General features: G+C 46.6%; 1 protein-coding gene across 3 annotated transcripts in view; it reads right to left on the reverse strand.

Moving 5' to 3' along the window:
• Window positions 1–23390, reverse strand: part of OSBPL3 (oxysterol binding protein like 3) — a 155673-nt gene that overhangs the window by 19910 nt on the left and 112373 nt on the right. For all 3 annotated transcript variants that reach the window (XM_043966891.1, XM_043966892.1, XM_043966890.1), the window contains 4 exons: window positions 21999–22133; window positions 20648–20741; window positions 15802–16052; window positions 9891–10028 (listed from right to left, as the gene is read on the reverse strand). In XM_043966891.1, the coding sequence (XP_043822826.1) occupies window positions 9891–10028; window positions 15802–16052; window positions 20648–20741; window positions 21999–22133 (618 nt within the window). The remainder of the gene's footprint in view (window positions 1–9890; window positions 10029–15801; window positions 16053–20647; window positions 20742–21998; window positions 22134–23390) is intronic.

The raw sequence follows: 23390 nt of genomic DNA on the forward strand, positions 1-23390 counted from the left end.
TCCAGGTGTAAGAGCCCTCTTGGCCGGTGACTGTGAGGAGTGGACAAGGTGGGGCATAGTGGTTGTAGGATCCCAACTTTGGAGCTGGAAGGGCCTTTAGGGACCATCTACTCAATGCCCACACCATTTTACAGATGAAACTGAGGCCCAAAGAAGCTGTGACTTGCCCAACATCAAACAGGTAGTAAGCATCAGAAGTAGAATTTGAACCCAGAGCCTTTGACTCCTGGGCCAGTGCTCTTGCCACCGAATCATACAGTGTGGGGATGAGAAGCAAATTCTTAATTAAATGTGCACCAATTAATAACTAACAAGCATTTATTAAGCACTTATTATGCACCAGGCACTATTAGGGTCACAATACAAACTGAAAATGACTCTGGTGTATTTAATTTTCAAAAATGCCTCTGATTCAACAAATATTTGCATGTAAATGTAGAGGGATCTCTCCCTTATTGGAAGCTATCCTACATTTACTTTGTACCTGCTTTAAATTTTTTTTTTCAGTTAACAAGCATTTATTTTCTCTCCTTCCCATCTCTCAGGATGAAAAAAAAAAAAAGAAAAAACAAAACAAACCCAACAACTGTTATAATATGGAAAATCAAGCCAAACCACTGCTCCCACCAGCTGTGTCCAAATGTGTAGGAGCCGTTCATTGGGTCAGGCAGGGCGCCCAGGGGTTAGAGCACTGGCTTCCAAGACAGGAAGACACAGGGTTTGAGTTCTGGGTTGGAGGACCTGGGAGAAGGCACTGTTCTTCTCAGGGTCCCGCCTTACTTGAGGCCTGATTGAGCCTCAAGGACTGAGGCTGTGGGTCACTGTGGACACAGGGCTGAACTCCAAATCTGGGCCTCAGGAAATGTCTCCATGAGCTGTTGGGGCTGAATTACTCATTGCCCTGAGGCCTTTCCCAACCTGACTCACTGGGTGCCCTGGGATGACAGACACACGGTCCATCACCAGGTTCACCGTGGAAGACCATCTAGCTTTCGGTGGGCTTATGCTCAATTCATCCAACTGTCTACGGTCAAGGTATGAGAGGAGAGGAGAGAACAGGAGAGGACAGGAAGTAAATGAAAACAAGGGCATCCCATCTTGGAAGCCCTTGAAAGAGCCCCATGGCCAAACAGTAGCCAACGCCCACTTACTCTGGTAATAACAATAATACCCAACTTTCTTCTGGGCTTTAGATTATCTAAGCACTTCATGTAAATTAACTCATTTGAACCTCACAACAACATGGTGAGGTCTGGGCTATCATTATCTCATTTCACAGACAGGGAAACAGAGGCAAAGTGTCTTTTCTAGGGTCAGAGTCTGAGGTGGGATTTGAACCTGTTTTTTAAAGCCAGCCCCCATGCCTAGAATGCCACATCTCACCTTTAGAACTTCCTTCAAAGCTCACCTCAAAAACTTTCACTCATCAGATGACCTCTCATTTATTTACCTGGGGACATGTTGGATATGGTAAACTCACTCCTTCACCAGAAGAATGGAAGCTCTCCAAGGGCAGGGACTGTATAGTTTTTGTCTTTGCCCAGCACCTAGCACAGTGCCTGGAACTAAGAAGTCCCTCCATACTGTACCTACCTGCTGGATTGAATTCAATTTACATCTGGAAGGTTGTAAGCCAATATCTAATCAGCAAGTAATTAAGAAAGTGCAGGAACAGAGAAGTGGGAACTCACTTTTCTGGGAGAGAATCATTATTTCTGTTTTACTTACTAATGAAAAGGCTAGAGAACAAATGGCGGACCAATTATTTTCTCTCCATTATCTACCTTCCCACCAAATAGCGCTTCTCCATCTAATTAATTTGTTCCTCCTGATCTCAGCATGAGTGACGTTGTCACCCATTTGCCTGCCCTGGGTGTGTGAGGTGCATTCTAATAGTTTTCTTGTTGGATGCAAGCCTGCCTCAATTCTGTATCCCAGCAGGTAGCAGAGCCACCAGCTCCATGAGGAGCTCCAACACCTAAGGGACTCTGAGGAAAAAAGGGAGGCTTGGAAGGGGGCTCCAGTGTAAATGCCTGGCCCCTGGTCTCAGCCCAGAGCGAAGCTTCTTGCTGGGACTCCTAGAATCAAGCAGTCTTTGCCTCTGGCATCAGGACATGTATACAGCAGACGAAGAGAGCTGGTCCTCCAGAGACATAAGGCTTTCTCTCTATCTTTGGGGCCTGTGTCCCTGACCAGGCTTTGGCCAGCAAGACCAACAACAGGGTGAAAGCCATGCTTCAAGAATGCAATGGTCCAAAACCATTTCAAAGAACTTCATCATAGAAAATGTTCTCAACATCCAGAAAAAAAGGACTGTGGTTTATGAATACAGATTGAACCAGACTGTTTCTACTTTGGGGCTGTTTTTTTGTCCTTCTTTTTTGAGGTTTCTCCCTTGTGCTCTGACTCTTCTTTCACAATATGACTAATGCAGAAATATGTTCAATGTGATTGCACATATATAACCTATATAAGATTGCTTTCTGTCTTGGGGAGGGGGGAGGGAAGGGAAAGTGGGAGAAAAAATTAATTAAAAAATTAAAAATTAAAAGGAATAGCAGGTTATGCATAATAGGGGAAAAAAGAAAAAAGACTAAGGACCCAATTCAATTTGACAAGCATTGACTAAGCACCTACTATATGCCAGGCACTGTGCTGGGTATTGCGGATTCCCAAAGATAGGACAGTCCCTGCCCTCAGGGGGTGTCAGTTCTACCCAAGGATACAGCATGAACCCAGATAAGTAAACACAAAGTGTATATAAAATGCTGTTGTTTAGTTGTGTTCATGACCCCATATACTACATTCATATGGGGGGGTTTTGTTATTGTGGGTTTTTTTAGCAGACACTGGAGTGGTTTGTCCAGTGAGTCTCCAGCTCATTTTACAGATGAGGGAAACTGAGTCAAACAGAATTAAGTGGCTTGCCCAGGGTCACACAGCTAGTGTTTGAGGTTGGATTTGAACTCAGATCTTCCTGACTCCAGGCCTGGCACTCTATCCACTGTACCACTTAGCTGCCCCATCAATTATATCACCCAAAAGAGGCACTGTGGTATAGCAGACCCTTACCAGCTATGTGAATATGTGCCGGCCACTAACTTCTTCCTGCCTCAGTTTCCTCATCGGTGAAATGAATGAGTTAGACTCACTGCCCTCGAAGGCCCCTTCTAGCTCTCAATCTATTAAGATATAGATGGATGCAAAAAAGGAATCACCTGTCTCTATAATGACTGTATCCTCCCAGTAGAATGTAAGCTTCTTGAGGGCAGGGCCTGTCTAGTTTTTGTGCTCCAAGTACAGCACCTTGTATGGAGCACAACAAAAGCCTGTCGGACTGCATTGGCCACAGGATTATTGATTTTGAGCTGGAAAGAACAAAGCGAAAAGTCCTTTTCAACTCTCCCATTTTACTGATGAGGGTTTTGAAGTGGAGAGGGGAAGTGGCTAACCTGGGGTCACACAGTCAATAAATAGCTGAACCAGGATTAGAATCCAGGACCTGTGACTCCAGGTTCTGTGCTCTTTCCAATGGCCTGCACGTGTGGCCCTGAGAACTCTGCTCAAGAATGTGTTTAGAGAAAGTAATTGGGAGGCAAATCCCGGAGCCAGAAGAACAAGGAAGAAGGCTTTGGATCTCTCACTTGGCAGGAGATCCCACAGAAGCCCCTTTCTTTTTATATTCATTGATGGCTAGTCTTCACTTTGACACCTCTCCAGTGCATCTCCTCAGCTACAGGCCAAGTTTGGGCCATTAGCCCTTCTTGCCTGGATTGCTGCAACACCCTCTTGTTGGCCACTCTTCCCTCTCCAGTCTCTCCTGCATCCAGCTGCTGAATTGATATTCCTAAAGCCCAGATCCGACCCATCCTTATAAAGCTTTATCGGCTCCCTACTGCTTTCAGACAAAAGATAACCTCTTATGTTGAGCATTTAAAACCCTCCACCATCAGTCCCAATCTCCCTTTCCATGTTCATTGCATCACTGACTACACATTATTTTTCCTGCATGCACTCTATGTTCCCACCAAATTGGCCCACTTGCACTTCCTAGTAGATCACAGTCCCTTCCGGCTCCTTACTTTTGCAGCAACTATCCCTCATGCCTAGGCTGTCCTCCCTCCTTAGCTCCACCTCTTGGAACCCCCATTGCCTCAAAGTTTCACTCCTATGTGCCTCCTTCATAAAACATTTCCCGATCCCACCCCCACCCCAAGATGTTAACACCATCCCCCCATTACTCTGTACTCCCTTGGTGTATAATTTCTATTTATGTGTCTGCATATGTTGTCCCCTCTGGCTGATTCACAAAGAAGGGACTCTCCATGGTTGGCACAGGCACTTAGGCAATGTTTGTTAATTGTCAAATCTCTTGGACAACTGATTTGGCAAGTGACTGTGGGGGAAATGGCAAATCTTTATCCGTGGTTTTATTGTCTACCCCTTCCACCAGTCTTTTCCCATGGCTACTGAAGAGGAAGACAGCAAAGCTGACTGTCTTTCCCCTTCCCTTCCTCTTTCTTGCAGGTGAAGGCACCGTGGACAGGGGAATGGCCACTGGCAGGCAGCAGGAGAGGAGAGCAGGGGCTCCCCTGCAGGCAGGAGACCAGGCTCCACCCCACAATTACTGGTCTGGGAGGAAAGCCTTTAAGTACTCATGTGTTGCCTCACCTGTGACTGTCTCTAGCCCCTTGTGGAGCTAGTCACAGAAACAAAGAGGATCTGTCTGTGCTGGAGAAAGTCCCAGAAGGAAGAATTGAGTGACCTGGGGCCAGGTCCCGAAGACAATCAGATAAATGATCTGGGGACAAGCAATGACCCAGCTGAGCCCAACTTTCATCTTCTGTGGTTGGGATTAGATTGTAAACTCCTTGAGGGCAGGGACTGTCTTTTGATTTTTTTTTGTATCCCCAGAGCTTATCACAAATGCTCGGCATGCAGTAGGTGCTTAATAAATGTTTATTGACTGATCCTGGTACAGCCTATGTGTACCCTTGGTGAGTTTCCCAGCCTCAGACACTTACTAGTCAAGTGACCCTGGGCAAGTCACTTAATCTCTACTTGTCTCAGTTTCCTCAAATGTAAAATTGGGATAATAACCAGCACCCACTTTACAAAGCTGTTGTAAGGATCACATGAGATAGTATTTATCAAAAGTGCTTAACACAGTGCCTAGCATACAGTAAGCACTTAATAAATGCTTTCCCCCTTTCTTCCCTCTATGTCCTGTTTACTGAAAGCTTCTTCCCCCAGACTTTTCATAAACTAGGGAGTATAACACACAGTTTGACCACCAGGGGGTGATACACTCACGCCACTGGCCAAGTGGGCTTATCAGTACTTTCCCAACTAATTCTGAATTCCATTATCAGGGTATCTAATACACCTGCACAGGCCTCCCCAAAGGCTGTAGCATTTCCACCGCCTACCAAAGGGTGCTCAGCCTGCAGACTTTTGTCCTACCTCTCTTAATTCTCTGAATTCCCAGGGCTTTTTATGAAATCGGGACGAGGGTCCCTGGTTTAAAAGGGCCTTTGGGGGAATGGAAATGAAATACCACTCCAGTTTTTAAGGACAATCAATAGTACTAGAGCTGGGGCAGCTGGGTGGTGCAGTGGATAGAGCACCAGCCCTGGAGTCAGGAGGACCTGAGTTCAAATCTGACCTCAGACACTTAACACTAGCTGTGTGATCCTAGGCGAGTCACAACCCCAATTGCCTTACCCAAAAAAAAAAAAAAAAATAGTACTAGAGCTCCCTCACATGCCTCCAACACCAAGGAAATCTGCTCTCTGCCAAATGTGCACCAACTTCATTTAGAAGACGCATGCAATTGAACTTTCAGTAGTCCGTGATTGTTAAAATTTACTATCAAATGCCCCTTCCCCCGAAGGCTTTGCCCAACTGCTTACTCCCTCCCCACGTCCTTCTTCCTCCAATGGAAGGGAAGATTAAGGGACACGGGGCTGGAATCCCCCATGACTAGCTCTGTGAACAACATCCCAAGAGGGGGTGCTGGCTCTGGGTTGGGGGATCGCTCTCCTGGTCCACTGACTGAGGTTTGGAGCCAGCTGCCTCCTGGGTCTACATCCCACATCAGTCAGTACCTGGGTCCTAAGTCAGAGATAAGGTCATTTGGGGGGAGGGGCCCCTCCCAGTGAGAGGCCTCTTGCAGAAAGCAGCCCATGAGCTCAATTCTGAAGGAAGGTAGGAATTCCAAAGGGCCCTGGGGAAGTCCAGTGTCCTGGCCTCCAGGTCCCTGGGCTCCCCACGGGTGGCTCTCTTCCATCTTGTCACCCCGGCCACATTGGCCCTCTAGTTGGGTTGCTATTTTTAGCCGCCATTTCCATTTTAGTGCACATGCTGCTATAGCAACCCAATCCCCTCGCCATTTTAAATCAGTTATTAAAATGCCAGTCATACTGGAATCCGACTCAATCTCCCTTATTCTCTTTTACTACAGCTGAAGAAATCCAGCCAAACCCCCAGCAGACGAAAGCTCCGAGCCCCAGGGTTTTCCCTCAGTCATTCCCCACTGCCAGTTCCCATTGAGCCCCTTAGCCCCAAGTTTCTGAAGGTCCCTGGGATTGTGAGCTATGGGGAAAGGATGTTCTTTCTACCTTCTCACCCTTCCCTTCTCCTACAGCACGAAGCAGTTTAGAGGAAGGACACACAAAGGGGTCAAAACTAGTGATTCTGTTTCCCCAGAGCTACTGAGGAGCTGCTGTGCATGCTGGGAGTTAGATGCCCAGGGGGAGGCCTCATGGTGCAATAGTCAGATACCTGTGCAACTCGGGGCAAGGACCACGCCCTCCCAGGCCCTCAGTTTCCCCTTCCCCCAAGGCCTATCCCCCAATACTGGACAAAAGGAGTCCAAAGGAATAATGTATGACTACATAAGTAGAAGTACATGGCTCACTTTCTCCTGAGTTTAGGGATTATTCACATGATGGATGGGCTCAGGCTGGGCTTTGAGACCTCAGATAAAGCTTAAAAGTCTTAGGCCACTAAAGTGGCAACTTCTTCTCTGAACCTCAGTTTCCTCTTCAGTAAAATGGTCATAACGTTTGTGTTACCTATAGGAAAGCAATTTGTAACCCTTAAGGGTCACACAGAAATGTTGGTTGAAAGACCATGTAAATCCTCCTATGGGACACAGACACTATGCCATGGAGTGGAAAGTAGACTGGGTTTTGAATCAGAGGACCCACATTCAAATTCTTGCACTTGCCTATAACATCTATAAAGAGCTTTGCAAACCTTAAAGCACTATCTAAATGGCTAGTGATTGTTAATTTTACATTATTCTTATAGAGTCAGCTTGTGGTGCAATGGATAGAGTGCCAAGCCTAGACTCATGAAGCCCTGAGTTCAAATCTAGCCTCATCTGTAAAATGGAGATAATTATAACAGTTCCTGTGTCCCAGGGTTGTTGTGAACATCAAATGAGAGATTTGGAAAAGTGTTTACCACAGTGCCAGGCACACAGTAGGGGCTAAATAAACGTTTGTTTCCCTCCCTTCCCCCTTCTCCTAACTATTTCGTTGTTGTTCAGTCATTATCACTTGTGTCAAACTCTAAGTATGGAGTTTTCTTGGCAAAGATAATGGAGTGGTTTGCTATTTCCTTCTCCAGCTTATTTTACAGATGAGGAAACTGAGGCAAAGAGGGTTAAGTGACTTGCCCAGGGTCACACAGCTAGGAAGTGTATGATGCCAGATTTAAACTCAGGTCCTCCTGACTCCAGGTCCTGTGCTGTAACCACTTTGCCACCTAGCTGCCCTATGTGCCCCAGGAAAATTCCTTTATCTCTCTGGGTTAGGGTTCTAGAGCTCCTGCCGGTCCCTTCCAGCTCTAAGTCCTTGGTTTTATGATCCCATATTTGGATTTGAATCCCAGCTCTTGCCTAGATGACGTCTGGTAAGTCACCTGGCCATTCTAGGCCTTTTTAAAATGAGAGAGCTCCACCTCTCCTGTCCTCTTCTCACAGGAACCCGTCAGGTTCAGCCTGGAGAAAAAATACCTGCCAGGGGACCTCTCTGTCTTCAAGTATTTGCAGGTTGTCAAGGGGAGGAGAAATCAGCCCAGCTGTGCCTGCCCCAAAGGAGCAATGGGTGTATTTGGAAAAAATGCAAACTTCCTAAGAATTTGGGGCTCCCCAGAGAGAATGCGCTCCCTGAGTCCAGGGATTGGAGGGTGGAAGAGAGAGGTCTCACCTTGGAGCAGAGCATTTGTCTTGTAGACTGATGAGTGGCTACTCAAATTGAGGCAGGCAAATGTGATGCAATGATGGTGTGCCCAAAGAGGCCCAAAGAAGATTCCAGAGAAGCACAGACTTAGATACACTGACTCGATATGAAATCAACAGAACCAGGAAAACAACACATGCAGCGACTACAGTGATAATGGAAAGGACCCAAATGAACCCATTGAAATAGAAGCCTGTGTCATGAGGACCCATTTCAGCCAGGAAGAAGAGAGAGGAGAATACGCTGCTCTCCCTGCTTTGTAGAGGTGAGGGAGGATGGCTGGGTCAAACGTGGCATATGTCGAACTTGGCTGATGTGTTGATTAGGAAATTCTACAATTATTGTTAAAATTAGGATCAATAGGGGCAGCTAGGTGGCACAGTGGATAGAGCACTGGCCCTGGAGTCAGGAGGACCTGAATTCAAATCCAGCCTCAGACACTTAACACTTACTAGCTGTGTGACCCTGAGCAAGTCACTTAACTCCAATTGCCTCACTTAAAAAAAAATAGGATCAATACTCTTCTTGAATCAGTAGAGTGGTTATGGAGGGGGCTGTCACTGGGAGTTTGTAGTTCCAGTCCCACACTTGTTAAGCACTTAAAGCTTAATCGGAGGGCATTGTTACTTAGGGCATTAGTGCATACTTTACTTCCTTTCAGGGGATGGCATGGTGGCTGCTACCTTCAGAAGAGCTCAGATGTTCTCTTCAGACTACATGGGCTCACACACCTCGAGCCCCCCAGAACCAGCTCAAATAGCTCTAAGGAACTCTCCATTGTCAACACCAGGTTGGTGTAGGCTTGCTCAGGCAATTGGACTGTACAAGTCAGAGCTAAATTTCAGGGAGGGGTGGGGGAGAAGTGTGAATTGATGCCCCTCCCTAAAGTTGAGGCAAAGAAATTACCCAAAGTGCTTCAAAGCAGGGAAAAAGGGAACAGCGGCTGATTCAAATGCACACTGAGTGGGATCCTGAGGGATGCCTCCCAGGCATTCTCCAGAGACTCCACCTCCCCAAATGCTCAGAGCCCAGGGTTTCCTGAGCAGCTGCAGCAGCAGCAACAACAACATGTGAGGAAATAATGATTAATAACGAATTTCTTGAGGACCCAGAGACCCAGTTTTAGTTGGTCTCTCCCCCTCACCCCAGAAAGTTCAATTCTTAGCAGGAAGTTTTAAATCTTTTCTAGAATGAGCTCAGGGGAACAAAAGGAATGCAGATGGATTCTTTTGTTTAGTTAGGGGAAGAAACACACTTAGACATTGGAATTTGCCCTCTCTAGACCACCCCCAAGTCATGTCAATCAATGGAACCCGAATGAGGCTATAGCCAATTAGCTTAAATTGATGTATGATGACCCGCCTCTATCTAAGGGGGATAAAATCCCTGGGCACACCAGGGTCAGTCTCTTGTGCTCCCTTCTTGGCTTAGAATGCCTTCTCATTAGGCCTGGAAGCCTGAGGCTAGTGTGGAGTCCAGGGAGACAGGCCGTCAATATTTTACTAATGTGTAAGATTAGTCAATAATAAATACTTACTGCCAAAATGGGTTCAATAGCCATTAATTTATAAGTAGCAATAATTGTATAAAGTATAGTTTAGCCCCAATAATTTTTAAAAAACCCACAAACAACCACCTTACCTGTTCTGAAAAAAACTGGAAGCCCTTCTCTTCATGAATACATTCATAGGTCTCTCCGAGCACTGGATTGAAGGGTTTGCTCCCTGCTCGGAAGTAGCTGGACGCATAGGCTGACACCGCAAAAGCAGCCACGTACACCTGGGAACAAGCAGAGAGGAACATGGTCAACTCACCAAGTAAACCTAGTAGCCAGCTGGGTGGCCCAAAGACAGGAAAAACTGAGTTCAAATCCTACCCCAGGTACTCAGTAACTGTGTGAGCCGGTGAGGATAACATGAGATGTTTGTAAAGCATTCGGTAAGCCTTAAAGCAATGTGTGAATAAGCATTCATTGAGCCCCTTCTGCTTACACCTGAAAAGTTCCATGCTGTGGGCTGGAGACTGAATGACAATAGTGAAAGTCAGTGATTAGAGATTTAGAGTGACACCATACCAGGCCCAACCCTCTCCTTTTGCAGGTAAGGAAACTGAGGTGGAGATTAGTGACATGGTCAAGTAGTCTATGTCTTGGAGGCAGGGCTTGAAGTTAGGTCTTCCAGACTCCAAGCCGGCAGTGTGGGGTGGTGGAAAGTGCACTAGACCTTGGTGGGGAGAACTTAATTCAAATCCTACCTCTGCCAAGGGGTGTCTTCAGGTCCTTCTGTAAAGTGGGGGGAGGGGATTGGACTGCAAGGTCACAAGGGGCCCTCCTGGTTTAAAGCTGGGATCTATGACCCCCACTTATATCCGATTGACATGGGGCTAAATTAGGACATTAGGATAACTCAGAAGAGTCTCCTTTGAGAAGCAAAATCAAAGGTGAGCAGATAACAGGACAGACATATTGAGGAATTAAGGACATCTAAGAAGTAAGGGGAGATAAAAGGCTATAGCAGGAAAGTCAGTTGGGCATGGTTACTACCAGAGCTAGGAAATGCTAGGAGACAGATAACTCCAGAGTTTGGAATGATCATTCCAAAAGAAAAGTCCTCCTGACTCTCAGGAATCTTTCCCCACCTGCCCCCAAAAGGAACTTTCCAATGTCAGGTGGTCACCCCATCTATAAAAGCTTTGGCTTTTCTTCTATTCTCTAAGCCTTCCCCTCCCCTTGAGGCTAACTTTCCTCTCAATCACTTTCTCTAGAGCCCAATAAAGGACCATTTTAATTCTAATTGGATGGTGAGTGAGAGCGTAATTCTTTACAGAGGAATACCTAAAGACCCCCCACCACCACCTTTTCCCCAGTGAGACTACTAAGGGAATGGGGAGAGACAGCCCAGCATGCAGAATTGAGATAAAATAGTAAGTGGAGGGAGAAAGAGTTAACAACTGGGGGGATTAGGGAAATCCTGGAAGAGGTAACACCTGAGCTAAACCTTGAAGGAAGAAAAGGAAATTAGAGAAGAAGGCAGATGAGGAGAGAATGCAGCACACTGAATGTGAATGTCTAGCAACGGAAGGTGGCGCTCTGACATTGGGGAAGAGCCTGTAGGTCAGTTTGGTGAGAGGGGCACCACGTGAAATAAGACTAGGAAGCTAAGCAGGAGTCAGTTGGGGAAAAAGGTGAGGAGAGAGCTTGTGGGCCAACCAAAGGCAATCGGGAGCTATTGAAGGTATTTGAGAGCAGGGGAGCCCAGCAAAAGGACCAGGAGGATTGCTTTTGTCGTTCTGAGGATGAGATTGTAATTTAGTGGCTAACAGATACATTGACCATATTAAAATGTAGCCCTGCTGAAACATCAGGATCAAACTAAATCAGGCTCAAACACCTCTCAATTCAGCAAACAAAGTGTAAAACCTCATTTTCCTTTAGTCAGATCGCATGGTTGGTATTTTAGCTCTTTTCTCCTCTCCTGACTTGGCTCAGAGATGTGGCTAATGGGGAAGAAATAATAATAATAATAATAATAATAATAATAATAATAATAATAATAATAATAATAATAATAATAATGATAATGTGGGCATTGCTACAGCAGCCTAAGGTCTGCCAAACACTTTAGAATCTCATTTGAGCCAACCACAGCCCTACAAGGCACAGGCCATTAATAAGTGCACAGGACTGAAGTCACTCATAGGACCAGAATACAAAGTTTTAAAAAAAATCAATGTGAAAGGGGACAGCTAGGTGGCACAGTGGATAGAGCACCGGCCCTGGATTCAGGAGTACCTGAGTTCAAATCCGGCCTCCGACACTTGACACTTACTAGCTGTGTGACCCTGGGCAAGTCACTTAACCCCCATTGCCCCGCAAAAAAAAAAACAAAAAACAACAAAAAAAAACCCTTTGTATTCTAAATTTTCTTCCTCCCTCCCTCCTCAACCCTCCCCACAAAATGAAGCAATTCAATAGAAGTCATACATGTGTAATTATGTGCATTCCTTTTCTAGTTCCTTCAGTGCTCCAAATCTTATCATTCAAAAGAATTTAATTAACAAATAAAAAGCAACTCTCTTCCTGGAGTTGTTAAGCCAGGTGGTTGAGGGGACTCCCATCCTCCCAGGCACACAGATCTGCAATCTCAGAATCATCCTCCAACTCTTTGTGCGACTTCTTCAGCCTCCAACCCATCCACCCAAACTGATCTCACCACCCTCCCTCACACACGCTGGGCATTCTGGTCTACATGTGGCCTCCCTATACGCAACATTCCATCCCCTACTGCTGTGTGCGATCCGCGCCCATCCCAGCGATGCTCTCCGCCCTACTTCTCTCTCCTGGGATATCTGGATCTCTTCAAGCCTCAGCCCTTTCCCAGAGGTCTTTCCTTATTCCCCCAATTTATTATCACTCTTCTCCCTTGAATTACCTTGTATATGGTTTGTAAAAACTTAGATGCAGACATGCTATTTCCCCTTTTAGAATGTAAGCTCCTTGAAGGCAGGACTGGGTTTTTTGGGTTTTTTTGTCTTTGTGTCCACAGCAAGTAGTAGCACAGGGCCCAGCACATACTAGGAGCTTAATAAGTGCTGGTTCAGTTGAATTACCTTGCCCTTGTTAATGAAGAATCCAGATTCCTGGGTTTCCCAGACTTGAAACAAGGGAGCAAAAAAGCAAAGCACAGGCTGGTGGGAGAAAGAGACGGAATGCAACATGACCCAGAAATGTCATCCGCCAGTGAAGTCATTAGCAGCCAGGCATTTCCAGGCCTCGGAGCCTCTTCCTGACAGAGCTGGCCCTGTAACTTCCTCATCACCCAGACAACTCTGGCATTGGAACTGTCTGACCTTCTCAAGATGAGCTGAAGAGCTTTCAACAGGCCACTGTGGGGAGCACGAACCTTCCAAAGGTTTTGCCTTTCTGGGTAAAATGGGGGGGGGGCGCGGGGATTAAAAACGTCTGGAGGGGAAACTGAGCCCGATTGACTTCCAGTTCCCCTCTTGAGGGTTTTCTCTCCTAGCATGGAATAGGTAAGATTTCATCAAAGGAAAAAAAATTAGTAACAAATGTCTTGTATTTAGGGCTGGTGGGGACATTTCAGAGAGGATTACCCACTCTTAAGATGACCCATTAGCCCTAACCCTAACCCTAAGGCCCTTATTACACGGATGGGGCCATCCTAGGGTCATGGCTCTAGGGCTGGAAGGGACTTTGGGGTCATGCGGGCCAGTCCTCCCATTTTAGAGATGAAGGACCTGGCCACCCAAGGTCCCAAGAGGGATGAATGGCAGAGCCAGAACCTGGGCACAGTGAGTCCAAATCCAGCACCCTCTACACTGTACCCTCGGCTCCTCCAGGTGAGATTCCCAAGCACCGTGTTCCTTTGTGCCTGGAAATAGGCAAGCCCTCCCTTTCCAAGTCTTTCCATAGAGGTTGAAAGGCCTACACAAGGTTACCCAGGTAAGCACCTTGTGGGTTGGCATCCAGCCTCATTCCCCTACCAGTCTTCAGCTAGCTCTAAAAGAAAAGGGCCGGCCCAGAAAGATCACGAGGCATGCGTCAGCCCTCCTTGGCTGATGGGAATGTAGCTGGTGTTAGGCCATCAAGCCTGGACCAGCAAAGCTTTGGTTCTTCCCCCCGCAAATATAGCCAAGTAAAAGAAAGGAATGCACCATTTAACCTTATTTGTAAAGTGTATGTGTGCCGGGGGGGGGGGGGGTGGGGGCGGGGGAACAAGAGGGAAGGACACCCCTTCCTTGAAGGCCACCCATGTTATGGCCAAAGAGGGATCAAAAAGAAGCCCAAGAGGTGAACCCGTCTGGATTTTGTCCTCTCTAAAATGAGGACTTGGGGGCAGCGAGGTGACATAGTGGATAAAGCACTGGCCCTTGACTGAAGAGGACCTGAGTTCAAATCCAGCCTCAGACACTTGACACATACTAGCTGTGTGACCCTGGGCAAGTCACTTAACCCTCAATGCCCCACAAAAACAAAAACAAAAAAACCAACAACAATAAAATGAGGATTCGATGGTCCCTTCCAAAGCCCTGTTGCTTGAGCCATGGAAAGGCAAGATCTCTGCTGGGTTACCAGCTTCCTGTGTTTGCCTTTCCTGGTGTCCCAAGCGTAGGTGACCTTCCCTCAGCTCACCAGCAAGTCCTAGGGAGGCTCCGCCTTTTGTAGGAGAACATTCCCTGCATTCTCTGGGAGGTTAACTCATTCCTCCCTTCCTTCCTCATGGTGAGGTGTTACTTTCTGTTCTCTAGGGATGTCCCAAAAGAGGTTTTCTTGGGGTGTGGGATGAGATTGCTTTCTGATAATAACCAGGAAGTCTAAAGTAGGATTCAAACCCATTTCATCCTGGATTCAAGTCCAGCCCTCTATCCACTAGACTGCACAACCTCTCAACAAGAGTCTCTATAAAGAGTCTGGTTTTTGGTTAGCAGAGGGATTAGCACTGTAGAGGGTGGGGGTGTCCACAACTGCCCTGGAAATGCTGATGAGTCACCAACAGCCATGAGCCTGCACAGTCAGAAGGGCACCTGGTCCAGAGGCCAGACACCAGCATCCACACTGCCGGAAGATAAATGGCCTTACTGTTTGCCTAGAAGCAGAGAGAGAGGGAAAAGGCAAATTCTGCCTGGCTCATGGAGAGAGCAAGGAACAGATGAGCTGGTGGGAGGCCAGGGTGTGCTCAGAGGGATAAGGACGAATCAGACAGCCTCAAACACTTGCCTCCAGCCCAGAGAGCCGGGATCGGGGATGGAGGCCTCCAAACTCGAGAGAGGCTTCCTACAGCCGCCTCTTCTTGCCTTTTCAATTGTAAAGGCTTTCTGTGTGGACATGATAAAGGGGCTTCGCATAAACACCCAAGAGAACTGGAATGCAAGCACAGACGCCGCAAAGAAGAAAGATGATTCTGCAGGGGAATTTGCCCTGAAAAGGGCAGAGAGAAGTTTCTGTAATAAAATCCTAGAGGTTTGCTCAGGACTAGAGAAACAGAAATGCAATGAGCCCTAATGAAGCTCAAGTTCCTTAGTCTGGTCATCCATGAGGAACACACACACGCATGTTTTCTGTGCCTCTGGACAGAGAATACATGTGTGTGCTGCCTATGTGTGCATGTGTGCAACACATTGTGCTGTGTACGTGTGCATGTGTGCACATGCATTGTGGTGCATGTGTTGTGTGGGCATGTGCGTTCAGATGGCACTGTGGAAAAGTCTTGAATTTGGAGTCAAAGGTCCTTGCTTCAAATCCCGTCCCTCCAGCTAACTGTCACGACCTTAAGTAAATCACTGTCTCTCAGGACCTTAGTTTCCACATCTATAAAATGAGGGGAGTGGGCTCAATGACCTCTGAGGTCCCTTCTAGCCTCAGATGTAGAATCCTAGAAGAGGTTCCAAATTCAAATTCCGACTCTGCCACTTACTTCCTACGTGTATAACCCTGGGCCACTGACTCAATGTCTCTTGGCCTCAGTTTCTTCTCATGTGAAATGAGGGAGGTAGGACCTCCAGATTCCCCCCCCCCCCGCCCATCCCCCCTCACCATCCTCTCCAGGGGGTCCGGCGTCCTGGAAGCCTGGTCCAGCAGCTCGCTGTATTCCAGCTCTTCACAGAGCCGCTGCAGTGTGTTCAGAGGCTCATTCAGCTCCACGGGCATGGCCACCTTGGACAAGTCCTTCCCGATGTTGTTCCTCAGAATATTCCAGAGGCTGATGTTGCTGGTGTTGGGGCAGGGTGCCGGTAGGCACGTCCGTCGTTTGGTCTGGCCTCCTCTGCCACTCTCGAGAATAGGCCCTGGAAGGGACAGAAGATGACCTCACTTTCAACTCACCAATGGACTTCTTTCCCTCTTTCTCTTGTTGAAATTTAACTCTAATTGAAAAAAATTAGTTATTAATGTTTTCACATCAGTTATATCAATACATACTATCGTACCCAACCAAGTGCCCAGAGAATCTTCCCTTGTGAGAAAGAAAAAAGGTCAGAAAAAGCATCTACCACGGCAGAGTCTGACAGCATATGTGACGTTCTGTACCTACAGGTCACCATCTTAGGCAGGCGGGGAAGTGCATTTCCTTATCTCTTCGCCAAGACTGGCCACTACAATTACACAGTGTTTGCCTTCATTTGGGGTCTTTTCCTTTACACTGATGTAGTTACTGTGTAGAATGTTTCCCTGGTTCTGCTCACTTCCCTCTGCATCAGCTCACATGAATCCTCTCCTGTTTCTCTGCATTTCTCACACTCCTTCCTTTGTTCATCCCTCTCCCTCCTGCCCAGGCACCATCTTGGCACAGTCAGCTTTGTGCAAAGCAACACGGAGAGCTCTCATTTCTAGGACATCTTTCAGGTTTAGGAAACATCTTCCACCTCTTCCTGCTGCTCCTCTCAGGGGACACTCCATCTCCTGACTCCATACCTCATCACTGGCTGTGCCCCATGCCCAGTACGCCCTCCCTTCTCCCCTCTGCCTCTTGGTTTCCTTCAAGAATCAGCTCCAAAGCCACTTTCTGCAGGGGGCTTTTCTGTCCTTTCCCACCTCCCATCTCCACAGTTATGGCTTTTGCCCCAGAGCTTAAGCATGGCTTTTTACATGTTGTCTCCCCATTAGACTGTGACCTTCTTGAAAGCAAGAACCATGAATTTGTCTTTCTTTGGATCCCCAGTATTTAGCACAGTGCCTGGCACCTAGTAAGTGCTTAATAAATGCTTGTTGACTGACTAATGACTACCCTGTAAGGCTGGGAGTATAGATGTTATTATCTCATTTTACAGATGAGGAAACTGAGGCACAGAGAGTTTACTTGATTTTCCCAAGGTCTCACAGCTGCTAAACATCAGAAGGAGGGTTTGACCCAGCATCTTGGGACTTGAAGTCCAATACTCTTACTAGATCTCCTGAATACATGGGTGATGAGAAACCTTACCTATACAAAACCCAGGAGACCAACCAACTCATTTATTCAGAATATTTTAACCTCTCTCCTCTGCAGAATACACACTATTCATCAGAGAATCCCTCAGCCTTTGCTCAGAGATGGGAAGCCAACCCGGGGTCAAAGAGAAGGAGAGTTGCAGCAGTTACCCAAGGTTAGAAGTGTAGATGGTCTAAGCATGAAGGGGGGGGGGAACATTACTGAAAAGGGAGTCCATGAGCAACATGGCTTTCACTTAGGAAGGGAGCAGTGTGGCCAAATGGATAGAGCACTCACTGGTCTTGGCAAGAGAAAACCTTCTTCTGTAGCCTTCTCCAGGGGCTTCCTAGCTGTGAGACCCAATGGGTTAGTAATACCACTGATCTCATGGGGCTGGTGCAAGGGTCAAATGAGATAATGTCTAGAAGGTGCTTTACAAACCTCAACGAGCTAGCAAAATGTCAGCTATTATCATTCTATGCTGACCACAGACTTAACTCAGTGAAGAAAAGGCTTACGTTTTCAATGTTGTTAATAAATAAGGACTGTTGATATTCCAGAGATGTTATATTAATAATAATGATAATAACATGCAACAGTTACATAGCACCTTAAGGTTTACAAAACACTTTAGATACATCGAGGTCAGCGCTATGATTTTCTGTCTCATTTTACAGATGAGGAAACTGAGGCTGAGAGAGGCCACACAGCTCATTAGCTTCAGAGGTAGGATATGAACCTAGGTCTCCCTGACTCCAGGTCCTTCCCCAGAACCCTGGTCCAGGGTTGATCTGTAGAGAAGACAGCGGAAATCCAGGATCCAAAGCTTCCCTCTTCCTCCTGCCTTTGTTTATCCATGTATGTCCCCAAGATCTGAAGCATGCCTGCATCCTGGCCATTTCTTTCCTGAGATGCTCAGGGCACTAACTCTGACCCTGCCTGCAGAAGATCAGGACTTCCTCCCTGTGGACTTCTTTGTCAAGGCAATCACAGTCCACCCAACACCACTGAGATTCAATTAAAATGTCTCCATCAGCACACGGAGCCCACCCTGGCACCCCCTCCCCATGCCCTGCATGCCTGGCTGCTGATGCCCAAGCACAGTTAGATGCTCAGGAGCCCAGGGCAGACCCCATGGCTCTGAAGGCGCCGGCTCTTTCTTCCTTTCAGCCAAGACGGTCTTAACTTTCTTCATCCTGTGGCCAGAGGAAATGCATAGGGCTCCTTCTTCCACTTTGTCCTCTTCCTCCATCCTCTCCTTCTTCTTCCTCATCCTCTTCCTCTTCTCTGATACTCGTCCTCTTCTTCCCCCATCCTCTCCCTCTTCTTCCTCATCCTCTCCCTCCTCTTCCTCCTCTTTCACATCCTCCTCCTCTTCTTCTCCCATCCTCTTCCTCCTCTTGTGAATGGAGGTCTCCTGACTTTAAGGCCAGTACTCCAAAGGGCCCGATGTTTATCTAAACTGTTTTTGATGAGGTGGTACAGGCTGTTTGGCATTTAGGGCACTAATTAAACAGCATTTAATATGTGCCTACTATTTGGAAGGCCCCAACCAAGATGCTGGAGAGCCAGAGACATGAGCTGTTTACCTTTGCCTTCAAGAGTCTCGTGAGCTAGTCATGAAGGCAGGCCATAGAATTAGAACTAACATATGGTCATGTGAAAAGGTCAGAGGGTCTTCCAAACCAAACTAGGGGAACTCCTGCTGTGGGGTTCCTGGTCAACTGCTCACGGTTCAAGTAGCACTGTACCTGCACCAACTGAGAGGGTTCCAAGTGCCGAGCTTCTCTTCCTGGCTCCCCCCACCCAGGCTGTGACAATCTACTGACCAGCACCCACAGCCTCAGCCTGCCTGAGGCCCCTGGGGTTCCCCATGGTGCCAGACAGCTGGAATCCTCCATCTGTGGAAAAGACCTGGGGCTAAATCCTGCTTAAGTCACAGACAAGGAGGATTTTTCAATCTGTTACTGTCATTGGGAGGCTATTTTCACAAAGCCTCTTAGCCCCTCCTGGGACTGAGCAATATTCTCTCTTAAATGTTATGACTTGTCATAAGAAAAGTACCCAATACATTTAGGGTTCCCTTTTCATCATGGCAGAGCTTCAGTCAGCTGGAGTTGGTGGGTGTTCCCAGACCATCTCCCGGGGCACAGCCTCTGGAGGCGGTAACTGTCACTTTCAGAACCGCGATGCCCCAAGCTCCTGGATGCCTACCATGTTACATGCCATACAAAAGACACTTAGATGCTCTAATATTCCAATGGGGTGGAAAGGAAGCATGGGATGGTGGAGAGGGCACTGGATTTGGAATCAGGAGGGCCAATATCACCTTGGGTTTTTACTAGCTGTGTGTCCTTCCCTGAGCTACTGAACTTCTCTGGGTCTCAGTTTCCTTATTTTGTAAAACGATGGGGGTTGGACTCAATGGCTGTCAGGCTGCCAAGGTCCCTTTGAGGTTTGGCTCTCGGGTCCTATGACCTGTGACCTCATGGATGGGGGTGTCCTGCTAGTGACACAAACCACAACACACTTCTGTCCACCCCGTCAGGTGACTTATCCAGGTCCTTCCATAAGTTCCCCCCTGGGGTCCATCCAACATGCTGATAGTCCATCCTTGCTTTCCTTTGACATGCGAAGGTACCAATGGGACGCATGGGAATACCATCAGCTATTCTTTGCTCTTGCTATATGACTGACCCCATTGTTTTGAGCACACATATCTTCAGAGACATCTTTACTTGGCTCTTCCCATTTGGTAGCCCTCTTGCCTACCATCTGCCTCTCCATTGTGGTCTGGGTGAGCTTCAGTTTCTGTCCTCAGTGACTGGTGGCCATAGACAACCAGAAGGAAAGAGAAAGGACTGTGTTCCCTGAGGCTGTTAGTCAGCAGCCTCATGCCTATGGTGATGAATATAGGGGTGTCAAAGTCCAATGAAACTAGATCCCCACACACGCTGCATTGTGACTTAGAAAACCACAAATTAACATTATTTATGTTGTATCCTATTTTTTGTTTATTTTGGTAAAAATTGTCCCAATTTCATTTTAATCTGATACAGGCCATGGGAGAGTTTGCAGTCCCTGAGTCTGACCTCTCTGGTATAGAGAAGAGGAAGGATAATAACCCTGAATACCTCGAATGTTTCCCATGCCACATGCAGAATGGACATTACATTCTCCACATGGGGACTATTTAAGGTCTAGGCCTTAAACTCCTCATGTACACACTTCTATTTCTCTGTGACTCATCCAACAAACATTTATTAAGAACCTACTATGGGAAAACCCTGCTTTAGGTGGTGGGGATACCAAGACAGACAAAAAGTGGTTTATGTTTTCAAGGACATTATATTCCAATGGAGGCTGCACAAGGCCTGGCACGGTCCCTGTACACAGCCAGTGCTCAATAAGTGCTGCTACTCCATAAAGAGAAAAACCTTCCTTTTCAGACAAGAAAAAATGTCATGGTCCTACCCAAAGTCTGTCTCTCATTCTCCAGATCATTGCTGAGGTTATCCACTGAGGCATTATCACTGATATCGCTGACGTATGAATCATCATCAGAAGCCTGTAGGAGGAGAGAGAAATGATCTTCATTAAGCCAAGTATTCCAGGGCCACACATCAAGAGAGGTGAACAAATGGTGGCCAGGATCATTTTCCCAAATGGCTCAATGCTCCTTGAGTTCTGAAGCACAAATCTTTTTCAGTGCATTGTGATCACACGGTTTTCCCAGCTCCCTCTTCCAAGAGAATGAAAAAGACGTTCATTTAGTCATTTACTGGAATCAAGCAATATTCATTCTTAAATGCTGTGGCCCATTATCAGAAAACGCATCAAACAAATCCATCATTATTATAATAAAGCCCCACTTGGAATATTAATCATAGTAAATTCTTATTCTTCCTGAATTATTTAGAAAAAACCCAGCCAGATTGAGTTGAAGTTTACAGCTTTATTATCTATGAAAGCAGGATTTATGGGAATCAATACCATAGGTGAGCTTGCCAGGGGAATGCCTTCCTCATCTAAGAAAACAAGCCCTTGGAGCAGCCTTCCCTTCTCTCGACGACCTGCCTGATGAGAAGCTTCTTGCCTCCTTGCTGGAGCAGGACAGAGCCGGGCAACACAATCATTCATCAGCTCACATGACCGTGTGCTTCTGAAGGCAACACGGGTTAAATTCCACCAGGACAAAGGCTACAGGGCAGCCGGAATCGTTCACTGCACTGGAATTTTGCTAAGACAATATATTCGCTTGAAATTAATCACACTCCCATGTTGTGAGCTGAAGAAGAGTGGCTAAAATTCCACTGTGCTGTGATCAGGTGACCAGCGAGACAGTTGTGTAAAGTGAGAGGGAGCTGTCATGTTCCCATGCATCCTCACACCTCTCCCAAAAGGCCTGCATTTGGGGACCAGGCTTGCTGCCAGGTGGTAGTTTGGGAGTTTCTAGGGTGAGGGTGAGGGAGAGGGGAGAGGCTGTCTTATTTGAAGTGATAAGGGGCAACAAGGTTCAAAGAGGAGCTGTTTAACTGATGGTAGAATAAAAAACCATAAATATCTCTATTCCCACCCCACCCCACCCTAGACACTCTCTGCCAGCCACATATAATGAGAGGTTGTCATCATAGAGTACATGGGTCTTCACTCCATAGGATCCAATGAGATAACACATATCTAAAAATACTGTGCAAATTTTATAGCACTATACAAATGGCTAACTACTGTTGTTATTATTATTAGTAGTAGTTGTTTTAGCTGGATCACTAAAGCAATATAAGAAAAACATTTAAATTTAAAAAAAATAAATAAAAGCCCAAACCTCATTTTCTGAGGAGCTTGGAGACAGTAAGACTTCTTGGGCGTCAAAAAATTCTGAAAGGGAGTCTGTGATGGAGAGGCGACTTTCATTGGAGAGCTGATGGACAAGGGCTCGACTTTCTTCTCCAGAGATCTCCTAGTTTAAAACAAAGCAAAATGAAGGTGCTGAGAAAGGGGATCCAGAAACTCTTAAGGTGCGAGGCAAAGTAGAATCTTTAACAAAAATCAATCCCGGGGCACCCATGATCAGACTTGTGATTTCAAAGCGGGAGCAAGTTCCAAAGATCAAGAGAATCAAACATTCACTGAACAAAATGGAAAGCAAGGTTCCTTAGGATACGGACAAGCCACTCACAGAAGCACATCACCACTTACATTTCAAGGCAGGGGAATATTTTGCCAACAGAGACAAATACATTTTTTTTCATTCAAGGGGGAGAAACACCTTTCTTTGACGTGGATTTCCCATCCTATTTCTTCCTTCTTCGACCCTCTATGCAAGGGGCTCCCAACCTCTCATGGTCTTCATACCACTGGGTTTCAGAAAACCTTTTTGTTGTTGTTCAGTCATGTCCAACTCTTCGTGACACCATATGGGGTTTTCTTGACAAAGATACTGGAATGGTTTGCCATTTTCTTCTCCAGTTGATGAGGCAAAGAGAGGTTAAGTGACTTGCCCAGGGGCACACATCTAATAAGCGTCTGAGGTCAGTTTTGAACTCAGATCTCCCTGACCCCAGGCCCATCTCTCTACCCACTGGTCCACCTAGCTGCCTCCAAATCTTCCTGTACCCCTAGTTAACATTAAAGAAATAAATTCAAGCGTTTACCCTGCCTATACACATGAGAAACAAACACTAATTTTAATAGGATTATATAGTTCTTGCCAAATACTCTCCATACTCCCATGCCCACCTCCTCATGCCCTTTGGGGAGATAAGCACCCCAGGTTGGGCACTCCTGCTCTAGCCCATCTTTCATCCTTCCTTCCATATGAGCAATTGCCTTCTAAATCCTACTTGCACCAAAGATCTGAATGTACTTGTGTGTGGGATTCAGAATGATATTCATTTCCTTCTCCTGGTGAACAGCAACACCTCTTGGCACAGAGAAGCAGCTTGGGAAGACATATACTAAGGAGGAACTCTAGTTCTGGCAGGAAGAAGAAATCCACCACACTTATTGGGCCCTCTCCCTCCTCCTAATTGCTTTTCTCTGCCTCAGAAAAAGTAAGAGGTCAGGATAATAAGCCTGGAATGCATGCTTCTTCCCAGCCCTCAAAGAAAGCCTCAAACTCTCTAGGCAAGACTGCTATAACAACACTCTGAGCCTACACTCAGAAAGGGATGTGAAAATCTTCCTCATGCTCTCTAGGAAAAGACTCGGGCGGATG

Source organism: Dromiciops gliroides, chromosome 5 (genome assembly GCF_019393635.1).
Source record: "Dromiciops gliroides isolate mDroGli1 chromosome 5, mDroGli1.pri, whole genome shotgun sequence".
In the NCBI taxonomy this organism is placed as follows: Eukaryota; Metazoa; Chordata; class Mammalia; order Microbiotheria; family Microbiotheriidae; genus Dromiciops; species Dromiciops gliroides.